This window comes from Mytilus californianus, unplaced genomic scaffold (assembly GCF_021869535.1).
Source record: "Mytilus californianus isolate M0D057914Y unplaced genomic scaffold, xbMytCali1.0.p SCAF_3, whole genome shotgun sequence".
Classification (NCBI taxonomy): Eukaryota; Metazoa; Mollusca; class Bivalvia; order Mytilida; family Mytilidae; genus Mytilus; species Mytilus californianus.
In genome coordinates this window covers 89,333,294-89,347,786 of record NW_026262679.1, presented here as the reverse complement: position 1 = coordinate 89,347,786, position 14,493 = coordinate 89,333,294, and the positions used below count along the sequence as shown (strand labels likewise).

At 33.4% G+C, this 14,493-nt stretch overlaps 1 protein-coding gene across 6 annotated transcripts in view; it reads left to right on the top strand.

Moving 5' to 3' along the window:
* The first annotated feature begins 709 nt into the window (after positions 1-709).
* Positions 710-14,493, top strand: part of LOC127735337 (B-cell linker protein-like) — a 65,391-nt gene continuing 51,607 nt past the window's right edge. For all 6 annotated transcript variants that reach the window (XM_052245498.1, XM_052245496.1, XM_052245497.1 and 3 more), the window contains exons 1-3: positions 710-830; positions 4,998-5,067; positions 9,503-9,637. In XM_052245498.1, the coding sequence (XP_052101458.1) occupies positions 5,008-5,067; positions 9,503-9,637 (195 nt within the window). In that variant the 5' untranslated portion in view covers positions 710-830; positions 4,998-5,007. The remainder of the gene's footprint in view (positions 831-4,997; positions 5,068-9,502; positions 9,638-14,493) is intronic.

Genomic DNA, 14,493 nt, shown 5'->3' with positions numbered 1-14,493 from the left:
TCATGGGATTTCATCTTGTTTAAAGCAACAGTTGATAAGTTATTAACTTCAGTTGGGCTATATGACATATTTGTCGACTATTGAGTTTATTCTCCCCAATACAGTTAACATATTCTTATTTGTGAACAGTTTAATCGTGGTGTTCCAGAATTAACACTGCCGTATGAGGCTCTTATAGTCCCTTTAAAACATTTATTAATTATTGTAGAGACATAAACTGTATATAAAATATTAAGCCAAAAGTATGTAAGGAGTTCCTCGACTTGGTCACTCCACTATTAGTCCCAACAAGCAGTATACTATCAATGTTCAAGACATGTTATTCCAATCAAACGGCCCGTGAAGAGCAAATTAATTTATTACAGCGAGTTAGATAATTGACACAATAATGTTGATAATCATATATAAATGTGAATACTGGGACTATTATAATAACTTAGTTTAATAGTCCCAGATGAATATAATCATCTTAATTCTAAGATTCTTAACTATAAGTATTTATTTGATATTGTACATATTTTAACATCTTATCCTATCTAGACAGAATATTTTGTGATATATATATAACGTTATATATATATATGGAACTTTAGTGGCTGAAATAAAGATTTTTTTTTTCAATTTAAATCTTGTCTTTTCTGGAAAAAGTGTACGGATATTTTTGGGGCTTTTCCGTCTTTGTTGATTGATTAGTACTGCTAACCCGGAAGTTTGAAACAAGGAAGTGATTTGATTGAAGACAATAAAGATAGTTGTACACATACTGTAGGGAAGATAATTTTGTGTATGCATCTTATTGACTACACCAAGTGCCAATACTGACATTATAGGTAAACGGCTAAAATGGGTAAAAATTCCTAAATTTGAACCAGAGGCGTATATGTCTCTTGTCGAAATAACCATGTAGAAAACAAACTTATATCATCATTTATGAGTTTGGTATTGGACTACTCGTAAACTTTTTCTTCATGTTTCATGTATGACATTTATATTATAACTTTTCAGGCTTACAGACTGTGATTTTACTTGCTTCATGCAAGTAAATTTTGTCTGGCTTGTGTCAAAAGACGAAGAATGCGAGCTGCGATGGCATAACCAATTTGTTTAATGCTATATTTCAGAGGGTAAAAGAGATTGATGCTTCATACCTTGTATACATATGGGTTGTGTAACAAAGTTTCTGTCTGTCATATGTCCATTGTCCTTGAACTCATTTTTGTGGTTCAGCGACCGCTTTATACCAATTTGTCATGTGAATTTCTCACTTATTATGAGTAATAGGATAACTTCATTTTGTAGATGAGATCCTTCAGACAGGGTTCATTAGATCTTAGCCTTATTAATTTCATGGATCAGTGCCTTATCAAGGTTAAGTTTTCTTGGTCAGGCCTGTATCTACGATACAATAAGCAGTAGGTCAACTACAAAACAAATGTATATTTAGTGTATGGAATGATTGCAAGATGAACATGTCTATCACTCTGTGTGGCAGGTTTCATTTGACCTTGACAGTATGACTTCATGTTCATGGTTCATTGGTCAATGCTACATTTTTGTGCTGTAGTTTGTTTCTCAGATACTACATGTTTAACCCTTTCACCGATAGCTGCCCAGACAGAAGCTACTCTGAGACGATGGCTTCCCTGGCTACTATTACTCAAGTGGGAGATCTTCATAATAAATGTCAATAAAAACTTGTCTGTAGTTATTTGTGTCTTTATTTCATTCACTATTGACACCAACACCATGTTCACAGTTTTGTTCATGTTTTGGTAATTTTTTCTTCATAAAATATTCCAATTTTCAAATTTTTGGCATTATCTAGGTGAAATTCTCAAAAATTCTGCTCTTTGACCCAAAATCGTAATTTTTTAACCCAAAGCGGCAAAATTTTGAAAAATTTAATGAGGCTGTACAAATTCCTTACACTGAACGATGTCCATTCCAAGTGTTTTGTACATAAAACAACATTTTATGTCAAAAAAGTATACTAGTTTGGCTTCAATTCTTCCATATTCTTTAAAAAAAAATGTTCCCTCATTTCAAATTCTCGTAAATTCCGTAAATTTCCTCTGATTTTGACACGGTTTTCAACAAACGGAAGCGCCATGTTTACACTTTCATCCGGGTATTCAACAAAGAAAGATTACTCGTGTTTGCACTGTGTTGAGCGGGAAATATAAAATAGGTATTCCGATCCCGGTAAAACGGGACTCATTGTCAGCTGTCTGAAGCGTGAATCCCGGTAAACGGGGACTCATCGGCGAAAGGGTTAAGCAATAAGTCAAATATATACAAATTAAATGTACATGTATGTTGTATAGAATGATTGTAAGGTGTGCATGTCTGTCTGACTGGGGTCTTCATACCTTGACCTCATTTTCATGTGTCATCATGGTCATTGGTTATTGTTAAGTTTTCATGGTTTAGTTATTGTTAAGTTTTCATGGTTAAGTTATGTTCAATCTCGGACTTGAAATTTTGGATGAGTCAAAGTTTTCCTGTGGTCAGCAACTTTGTTTCATATAAATATATGTATTTCGACTCCTGATGAGAAAAAATGGAATCAGTCGAAATGTTAATTTTATGTAATACAGTTAACAATCGATTGGAAATTACTCTCTTGGCCAAAAATCACGGGAAAAAGTTGTAACTGTACGAAGAAAAAAATAAGAGACAAAAAAGCATATAATTTTATTATAATAAAAAAAGACCATTCCATATAGATACATCGATTTCAGACAAGAATATATATCGATTCCCTTCCCATACATGTATTCATCTGGATTTATTTTACAAAGCTAAGCAAGAGATGTATCCCCTGGTCTGTTAAACCTCTTGTATTCGTTTGAGTCGAACTACAGGTAACTTGAAATATTTCTCTGGTCCAGTTAACTCCTAGATAACGAGTGTCGACTGTACTTGTAGTATAACCTTTTTCTCTTTAAGACTTTTAACATGTTTTCAATTATGATCAGTAAAGCAGATGGTACATTTCACAGTGTGCACTCTTGTGTGGTATCTGGTATGTTTTGACTCAATGACCTCTTCTCTTTTTGGTATGGCACAGGTGCTTCTTGAAGAATTCTCAAAGGTTATTATTGTTTAACAGTTGGCTTCAAGTTCTGCATGTGTATTCTTTACTTGTCTGCCACAATGTTACATGACTCACCAGGTGTTTATTTCCATCTAATCCAATTAATTGGGATTCTGAGTCCTGAGTGATAGTTGTCTCATTGGCAATCATACCCAATCTCCTTACTTTATGTGGTTCTGATAAAGTTAAACTGAAGGTAAAATATGTAGCCTAAGAACATTGTGAATGATCTGTTTCAACGATTATGCCATGAGATTATTCATGATAACTGTTGTGTTCCAGGTGAACTGCTCTGGCCATTACAAATTTCCCTCTGGCTTTTTTATGCCCCTGCTGTAGCGGAGATGGCATTAAGTTTTACCCTTGTCCGTCTGTTCTTCCATACATCCCTAAATTGGTTTCTGTTCTCTAACTTAAGTTTGCCTCTACCAAATGTTATGAAACTTATACACAATGCTTATTACCACAAAACACAGATTAAGTTAAATTTAAGTGGCATCACTTTTACCTTAGAGTTATGCCCATTTACAAATGGAAAAATTGCTAAATTTTTCGTTTCCATTCTCTAACTTCAGTTTGCCTTAATTCCAAAGTTATGAAACTTATACACAATGCTTAGAGTTATGTTCCTTTACAAATGGAAAAATTGCTGAATTTTTGGTTCTCTAAATTAAATTTGCTTCAACCAAATGTTATGAAATTTATACACAATGCTTATTACCTCAAAACTCTGATCAAGTATGAAATTGGGTAGCGTCACTTTTATTGTTCTTGCCTTTATAATGTTGAAGGCAAGAGGGGGCATCATCTGTGTCCCATGGACACATTCCCAATTTATTTATGCAGAATTTGCCCAAACATCAAAGGAAATTTGTATCTATGAAAAAGAATACCTCACAGATTATAACATGTGTTTTAAAAGCCATTCAGATTAAATGTTAGTTCCAATGGGTGTCCTTCATTGATTAAAGAAAGTAAACAAAGAAATATAGTAAAAGGAGGTAGCTGACTTTGTGGCAATTCATTTCCGCTATCTTATTTTTATCTTGATATATTTAATTTATATAAGGGAAGATCCCAATTTCATATATTAGCGACAATTTCAATTGGCAAAAGTCACGAAAAAATATATCGCTCATGAAAATAAGTTGGTTTACAGCAATCTCTTAAGTATGAGAAAAGTTTAAATTGTAATAACTTTGAAATTTCATGAATATTTACAGAAATTGAATAGCCTATAAAGATGTCGTTATTCCTATGTTTCTAATAAAATGGGCAAAATTAACATATTTTTACACATATTTATTATTGGAAAATATTGAGCGCATGCAAGTATCACAAAACTATTTACATGAAAGTTTTTGTTAATAAATGTATAGATGAACTTTGTGATGTCATGGGTAACAAACTCTTGATTTTTAATTTTGCTGCACAAAAACTTGAAAACAGACATAAATTGAAATCTTAGATTAAAAGTTCAAATTTCAGTAACATTTAGGCTAAATTAAGCCCTTAACCCACCCTGCCCTTTGATTGCAGAGAAATCTTATCAAAATTGAAAGACTAAAAGATACACAGAACAGTTGATGGACATCTTTTTATTTTTATAATTGTTAAAAAAATGTAACAAAAATACCTAACTCCAAGGCAAAGTCCATAAGAACTGACATATCAAAGCTATCAATAAATGGAACAAGTGAAAAACAACTGCCATATTCCTTACTTGATACATGCATTTTCTGATGAAAGTGGTGAGTTGAACACTGTATAGCTTGCTAAACCTCCCACTTGTATGACAGTTGTTTATATATAGTTCCATTATATTGACAAAATTGGGTGAGCAACCAATTTTGATAAAATTGGATAAAAATAAAACATGTTTTTTTTTTTTACTTTATAGGTAGATTTTGATGGCGAGACGTCAGTTACCCCTACCAGATGGCATAGCTCCATCAAGGAGAGCACCACCTGTAAGTCACAGTATTATTGTGAAGTGAATAATCATTACACATATATGGACTGAGTTTTCAGTACATTCATTTTCCTGTTTCATTTCTGTAAGACCACTTACCTAAAGGGGAAAGGGGTAAAGTCCAAATTATTCAAGTAGATCAGGTCACTTTACTTACATTTATAATTCCCATCCATATATTTTGTGCTAAAACTTAAAAATGTCTTACATGGTGCTTATTTTCAAGTAGACACTTATTCTTTGTATTAATAAATAAGAACGTCAACAGTAGGTACTTATGTGAAAAATAGATATATTCGACGAATCGTATTATTGAAATCTTGAAAAACAAGGAAAAGTTTTATACATACACTCATACCACATCTTCTTATTTCTATTTGTATCTTATTTCAGTTTCAGTGTTTTCTTAGAATGTGTCTTATAAGTTTCATTACACCCAAGCTCAAGGAGCTAGTGGATTTTGGAAAGTTTGCTATAGCAATATACTTTCCTAAGGCATCAGCCTCAAACCGGAAGTTGGACAGACTATTGCAAGTGTTCTACTCCTAGATAATGTAGTACTAGTGTTTGAATACTAATTCTAGGAAGATGCTTTTGAAATTTTGAGTTACTTCTATTTTGATTAGCTTACAGCTTGAATAAAAATGTACTGAATGTTCATCGATAATTCAAATGAATTTAACTTCATTTTGAAAATAGCTATCACAAACACTACGTCCTTGATCTGCGCTGCACGGAAATTAAAATCAATACACATCTACACGAGACAGCAGTTTCTACGTTATGCTTTTATCGGAATTCCTCAGACATGTGTGAGATCCATATATGTATACCTCCCGACGGGAGTACAATAATCCCATTTTCAAGGGTTTCCTCCCGTCCTCCGGTTGAAGAGAAAATAAATACTGTGTTTAAAATATTTCATGAATGAACATTTTTCGACGCTTTTTTTACTACGATTATATATACAAATGTTAATTAAAGACATAAAAGCCTGAGTGTATCGAAAGTAATCTGGTATCTCATCTTGGACTATAACAAACTCGGCCTATTACAAAATCGGACTATAACAAAATTCGTATATACTATTTGTTATTAAGTATTGTTTTTGCTCAGTTCTTATCATTTTTATACGACTGCAAAAAAATTTTGCAATCGTATATTGGTGTGACGTTGGCATGGTCGTCATAGTCGTCCGAAGACATTTGGTTTTCGCACAATAACTTTAGTTTAAGTGAATGGATCTCTATGAAATTTCACCATAAGGTTCAATACCACTAAAGTAAGGTTGGGATTGATTCTGGGGGTTATGGTACCAACAGTTAAGGAATGAGGGGCCAAAAATAAGCATTTTTGTTACTTCCAGACAATAACTTGTGTTTAAGTGTATGGATCTCTCTGAAATTATAACACAAGTTTCCATACCACAAAAGGATGGTTAGGATTGGCTTTGGGGGTTATGGCTCAAACTGTTTAGGAATTATGGGCAAAAAAGGGGAAAAAATAAGGCTTTCCTGGTTAATTGACAATTTAAAAGCAGTGTAAGGGAGGTAATCCAAAAACAAAATTGTACAATTTTGTACAATGTTGGATTACCTCCCTTACCCTGCTTTTAAATTATCTATTTAAGACTTTTATGATGTATTTAAATTGATAATTATGTTTGCAAACTCCATTGGAAATTTGAATTGAGATCATGACCATATCTTGAGGGAAAGAATTTTTTTTTTGGAAAAAGGGGGGGGGGGGGGGAGGGGGGGGGGGGGTACAAAAGAAATTGTGGGGGGCAAATTTTTTTTTTCATTTTAAATTTCAGAAATTAAAAGGAAAATTTCTTCAAATATTTAAAAAAAAAAAGGGGGGGGGGGGGTAAAAAAAAAGTTTTTTTTTTTTTTTTTTGGGGGGGGGGGTCAATATGCAACAGCATTATTGCACAAAAGCAAAAATTGAATATAAATTCAAATCATATAACCAATTCTAAGTTCTTTGACTACAGTTATTTGGTGTCAGAAACCTATTATGTGTCAAATATTTAAATACAATCCAAATTCAGACCTGTATCAAGCGTGAATATTGTGTCCATTTTCGCCCCAACCGTTCAGGGTTGGACCTCTGCGGTGGTATCCAGCTGCGCTCAGAGAAGCATTTTATTCTTCTTGGGGTCTATTTATGGGTATTTTAAGGGGCCTACAGAAGGGAGGGATTTACTAAAGAACCCTATGGGATTTTATTTTTTTAAATTTTCAAATGACTATAACTTGAGAACAGTGAGTGATAGACACGCTGTCTTCAGTAATGATCACAGGACAATAAAACAAATCAAATGAAATATAGGTTGAGTCCCTAGGGCCAACCCCCCCCCCTTTCAATTTGAGAATGGGCTTTTATCTTGTAAACATTCAAGATTCCCACACCTAAACCATATATATTCATGTATGGGATAATAAAACAAATCAAATGAAATATAGCGGGAGTCCCTCTGGGTCACCCCACCCCCTCCTGTTTGAGAACTTGTAAACGGTTGAGATCCCCACCTTGAAACCATATATATTCTTGTATGGGACAATAAAACAAATCAAATGAAATATAGGGGGAGTCCCTGGGGGTCACCCCCACCCCCTTCGTTTTGAAAACTTGTAAACGGTCGAGATCCCCACCCCAAAACCATATATATTCTTGAATCAACCCCCCCTTTTTTGAGAACTTGTAAACGGTCGAGATCCCCACCCCTAAACCATATATATTCCTGTTCATGATTTCAAGAAGATTTGAATGACAAACAGGGTTAATCCCTAAGCGTCACTTATGCATATCACTTTACTAGACCAAACCAATTTGTACTTGACTTTGCCCAATGTCAGGCGACCATAGGAATGACTAATTATGGGAGCTTTGTTTGGGAGACTTCGTAACAGCATCCTGTTACAATTATTGTATTAAGAAAAAAATTTAGAAGTCGGAAAAAACGTTAATTACACAATCTACTAATTTTAAGCCGAGTTTGTTCAATATATAACAATTCAAACAAGAAAACTAACTGCTTAATTAGTAATAATACAATTTACTACAAACAAATATGAAGGACCTTAATCAATAAAAAAATACTTAATCTCAGGCCCTTTACATGGGATGGGCACAGAAAGAAATTAACAGAGCTTTCTGTATATTTGATTATTTTAAATCTACAGTTTAAGGTTGCAATAGAAATTATCAAAATTTTACATGACAAACATATGAAAAAAGTGATTTATGAAAATTGCTGATGAGACAATGGTTTAGGGAAAACACCAAAGCTGTGATTAAATACATATTTGAAATAATACACATCTACAACCTATTTGAAATAATACACATCTACAACCTATTTGAAGTAATACACATCTACAACCTATTTGAAATAATACACATCTACAACCTATTTGAAATAATACACATCTACCGTTGCAAAACTTTCCACAGGTGCTATCCAGCACTTTGATTTTCAATGAACTTGACTGTTGCTCCATTTTCCTGTCCTTTACAATTTAATAATGCTTAGTTATACAGTTTTACTGTGTTAGCCATTTTCATATTTTCAAGGCAGTCACATTCTATTTAACGATACTTTGAAAATGTATTATACCCTATGAGAATGAAATATTTCAATACACATTAGGTGACGACCACTTAATTCCGAGTAGATGCCTGGCAAATTTGATGAGGTCAGAATATCTATTTTCAACTTAAAGGCGACCAGATCATTTATTTTGTGCTTGTTCAAAAAGTGACGCAATAAAACAGCTTGGCCTTGAGGGCATATTTGCAGCAAATATTCATAAAAAGTAACTTCAAGCCTTTCAGAGTATATATTTACATCTGATTATAATCCACAAATGTGAAAAATGTATAATGAAATTTTACAATTGATTATCTACTTGGATTGCCTCAACTGCCTGATTTTTAATTAATGTGAACCAACTTATTTTCGTGGATACTTTATTTCACGTTAAGTCTTTTCTAGCCGATTTCGCGATTTTCAAATTTACTTGCTGTTGTTTAATAAGGAAAGATCCAAGTTTTACATGTTTGCAACGATTTATATTCGCGTTATTTTTCTACTCGCAAAAGTCGCGAAAATAAATCGCTCGCGAAAATTAGTTGTTTTACAGTATAATGGATCACCAGAACATCCCTACATAAAATTGATTTAACCAAACCGCAATTCGTGCCTGTACCAAGAGTCTATCTGTTGTTGTTTGCCTTGTAAGGAGAGCTAGATATTGGGGATTTATACCAACTGCCATCACCTGACTCCCTTAAAAAATGAAATACAAACATGCCTGTGATAAGGGTGGGCTCGTAAAAACATGATGTAAATTTGACCTCTACAACCAGTGTTGTTAGACGATTATACTTTCAGCATTGATGTACTGTTTATATTTTTGCATTTGCAGCCATTGCCAGCTGATGATGAATTCCCGCCTCCTCCAGTTCCTAGTAGACCCACACCTGGGAGACCAACACCATCAGTTCCTCCTGCAGTTCCAACATCTAGTAGACCTTCTCAACCAAAACCACCAGCTCAAAAGGTAATAATGGAGAAACCAATGCACATGTAATATATTGAAACTTGGGTAAATAATAAATTCTGTTTGGTGAAGTTTTGATGGACAATTTGTTTTAATATTTTTACTCTTTCATTCATTTGATTAACAGTTTAATCTCATCTGATCCAAAGGATCAAGTTAGCTATTCTCATCTATTGGCGTCTGTCCTCGTAGTTGTTCGTCATCGACCATTAATTTTACAAAAACCTTCTTTTCTGAAACTACTGGGCCAATTGGAACCAAAGTTGGCCACAATTAATCGTCATTGGGGTATCTAATTTGGAAAATTTGTCTGATGTTCCCACCTGCCAACCAACATAACTCACATAGCTAATAATAGATTTAAAGGTAGAATGCCAGTTTTGTCAAATATCTTGAAAACCGCTATAGATACATAAAATCCCACTTGTCCCAAAAAAAGTTCAGAATTTTGAAATCTACCTACTGTCCATTTACATCAAAACTGTTCGACAACTTCTTAAAGAAGTTATTGCCCTTAATTGATGATATTTACCCTTTTTTTGCATTTTTGCCTATTATCTTGAAAATGTTATTAAATAGTGAGAAACTTTAAAAAGCAAAAATGATCAGCAAGACAATAAATGTGTAGAACAGCCGAAATTGTCAGTTGTCTCCTTATACATGTGTTATAGGAGTTATTGCTCTTAACAGACAATTATTTTTTACGCTTTTTTGTGTGTTTGTGCAAAAAATTAAGAAGATGAAGAAAAATGTAAACATTAAGAACTATCAGTAAAAAATGGTTAATAAATAGGTCAACAAAGCCGAAATTGTCAGTCCACTTCCTTTAGGAGTTACTGTCCTTGAATCCATTTTTTAAGCAAAAACTATAGCAGATAGAGTGAAAGTAAACAAACTAAAAATGATCAGCAATACAAGATCAGCAAAACAGAGATTTTAATCGTGAATTATTGTCTATCACCATTGTTGAAGACGACCTAGGACCAGGTGAGCAACATAGGTTCTTTAGAGCCTCTAGTTTAAGAATATATATCTGTTTGGAATACTTTTGGATGTATCAAAAAGTCCTACTGCAGTTTTATACCTACAACTTACAAACTTTTTTATAAAGTTTGTAAATTTATTTAACCTTTGTCCCTTTATAGTTTTACACATTATGAGAACTTTTGTCTGTTTAATTAATATCTCCTGGGAGTCTGTATTTATTGATTAGATTTGCTAATTTGTACAAATCAATAGATATCACTTCATTTTACCAGCATTCAAATAGATGTTCCCTAAAGTATATTAAAAACTAAATATCTAATATGTTTTTAAATGGCAAGGTAACTAATGGTTTATGATACGAAACAGGGGCGGATCCAGAACCTCGAAGTCTGGGGGGCACCATGAAACCAAAATTAAAGATTTATTTAGATATGTATATATGCGAGTGTGGGTGGTGGTGGTGTCATGTATTGGGGATGATGGTGGTCGTGGAAAGGGGGGGTTAGGTCTTCATTTCTATATCTTTTCAGTATTTTTGGATCCATTTCTTTCTACTCTTTTATTTGCTGCCAATTGTCCTCTATTCTTTATAGTTCATCACACCTTTAATCTGTTTTCTATATTTTTTGGGCACATTTTTTTCTAGTCTTTACTTTATGACCATTATTCTCTAATCTGTAAACCCCATTCATACCCTCATTCACGGTAAACCATTCATGGTAACCTATTCATACCCTCATACATGGTAATTAAAACAAGAAAAAAATGTGTATACACATATTACTGTACTATAATAGAAAAAGAATGGATATTGGGTATCCATCCATGACACAAAATCAGTACATGCACAGCAAAAAAACACACAATAAGCAAAGGAACAGCGCTTTTATTGCTGTTCTTTATCTCAAATATGAGTATAGGTTTTCTAAAAGTACAATATCATTTTATTAATGATATATATATAAGGCACAGACCATTCATGTTTTGTGGAGGGGGACTTAAGGTTTTTTTTTAAAGACAAATCATTGGTTTCCATAAAAAAAATAAAGGGAAAAAACACGACATTCAGTTTAAAAAAAAGCTGTATGCATTGAAAAAAAATCGTTTGTTGTTTAATAAAGTCCGAAAAAGACTGTTCTGAGAAAGACACATTTCCCAGAAACCGTATACAATGTGAGTGCTTGGTAATAAAGACGTATCTCATATCGATACTAACATTCCTGACACAAAACATCTATTTTTACATATTCTTTTCAGACCGATTTTAGTTGGTAATTTCTTTCCTGATCAGAAGATTTCTCTTGTTAATCGATCTTGATCCTGTAATATTGTATTAGAAATCAATAAATATATTCGTATTAATTCCAATCAGCATGTAGATGTACATGTAGTTTACATAAATGCTTTTGGATATAGACATTACACAAAGGTGTCAATATTTACACACCCATCGATAAGTTGTCATAAATCACGCATGTTGAAGCTGGGGTTAATTAACGACCAGTTTAGGAAGTCAGATCAAGTTGTGTCTTGATTTTAGATCTAGATATCTAGATAAGCAGATACAGTAGCAATAAAACTATGTTAGAAAATTATTTGGTGACCCCGACTGAGGGGGCACGTGCCTCCTGTGCCCCCCCGGTAAATCCGCCACTGCGAAAATACATATAAATGGTAATGATATTATTCAAATGGCAAGGTTATTAACAGAACTTCAGTGATTTGAAAGGTCATATGTTGATTTTACCTTAAAAAGATTCAATAGGTTAATTGATTTATGAAAATTCTTTATAAACTGAGATCTTGAAAACATGTTCAGTTAAAAACAAAAGTTGAGTATCATTTGTCAGAAATGAACCACAGGTACCTTAAAATATTTTTTTATATGTTATAAACTTATAAACACTGTAGTAATAAGTCATTTAACCATTAAACTGTCAGGTGAATATATAAGTAGTGTTAAAAAAACATTTCTCAGATGTTGTATCTACTTCCAAACAGTATTTCTCCCTTAATATCCTTTATAAATTGGTATCATTTCAAGTGCTTCTAGCTCTAATGGGAGCTGTGAAAGGCAAAATGGTTTTTCATATATAATATCTCTGTTAAAGGGGTATTAGCTGTCATATTCATGTTCACAGATTTGACCCAAATTCTCATGCAATTATAACATGCTAAAATGTATAGTGAAATTAAAAAAAGTCCAAAAGAAACAATTAACAATGAATGTACTCACTATAATGTATCAGCATTTCATGTGTATTTTAGACTAGAGCCATCTAATTGTGTATCGAGGTGACCTTCAAAGACTACAGACGGTCATATAACCCAATATTAATATATATATAAATAAATAGTCAAGCACGTAAAATCGTATAATGACGATTTTACTAAGTCTGTTTGTTTTCATGTTGAATATTAAAAATATATGTATATCATTGTTTTACCTGTATAAGAAAGATTTGTTGTTGGCCAGATGAGTCATAGAAATGGTTATTCCTGGTGTCTCTCTTGTTTCATTTTTCAATGTAGACATTGTTTTCTTTTTAATGAATGAACCACATGCTGAACTCATTTGTAACCCATCTCCACTAAAGTTCAAGTTAAAGGTTACATGAATATGGATTCAAATGAGGTTGATTTATTGACTTCGAGTCAATAATACATCAAGGATGTTTTTTTAGCTGATTTTGACGATATTGACGGGCAATAGCAAAATATTATCACTATATTCCGCTTTTTATACGACCGCAAAAATAAAAAAATTTTTGGTCGTATATTGGTATGACGTTGGCGTCATTGTTGTCGTCGTCGTCCGAAGACACATTGGTTTTCGCACTCTAACTTTAGTTTAAGTGAATGGATCTCTCTGACATTGTACCACAAGGTTCCATACCACAAAGGGAATGCTGGGATTGATTTTGGGGGTAATTGCCTCAAAATTTTAGGAATAAGGGGCCAAAAAAGGGGCAAAAAACAAGCATTTTTCTAGTTTCATGATAATAACTTGTGTGTAAGTGTATGGATCTTTCTGAAATTGAAGTACAAGGTTCCATATTATAAAAGAAAAGCTGGAATTGAGTTTGGGGGTACTGTGGATTCATTAATATTCGTTGGATACCAATTTTCGTGGATTTCGTGGGTACAGTGGAACCACGAAATTAAATGTTCAACGAATTACAAGTTTTCTAAAGAAATGTATGCAGACTTTGTCAAAACAACGAAATTAAATATCCACGAAAATGCTAGTTTTCCTCAATCCACGAAAATTGGTATCCACGAAAATAAATGAATCCACAGTAATTGCCCAAAACGTTTAGGAATAAGGGGCCAAAAAGGGGCCAAAAATAGCATTTTTCTAGTTTCCAAACAATAACTTGTGTTCAAGTGTATGGATCTCTCTGAAATTGTACTGCAAGGTACCATACCACAAAGGGAAGGCTGGGATTGATATTGGGGGTAATTGCCTCAAAATTTTAGGAATTGGGGGCCAAAAAGGGGCAAAAACAAGCACTTTTCTAGTTTCAGGACAATAACTTGTGTGTAAGTGTATGGATCTTTATGAAATTGTACTACAAGGTTCCATATCACAAAAGGAAAGCTGGGTTTGAGTTTGGGGGTAATTGCCCTAAACATTAAAAAATTTGGGGCCAAAAAGGGGCCTAAAAACAAGCATTTTTCTAGTTTCCAGACAATAACTTGTGTTCAAGTGTATGGATCTCTTTGAAATTGTACTGCAAGGTACCATACCACAAAGGGAAGGCTGGGATTAAGTTTGGGGGTGATGAATCATAAGGGGGTTCAAAAAATTAAGGGAAGGGAATTTTTTTTTCTTTAAAATTTTCCATTTTAAATTGGTTATTTCTGAT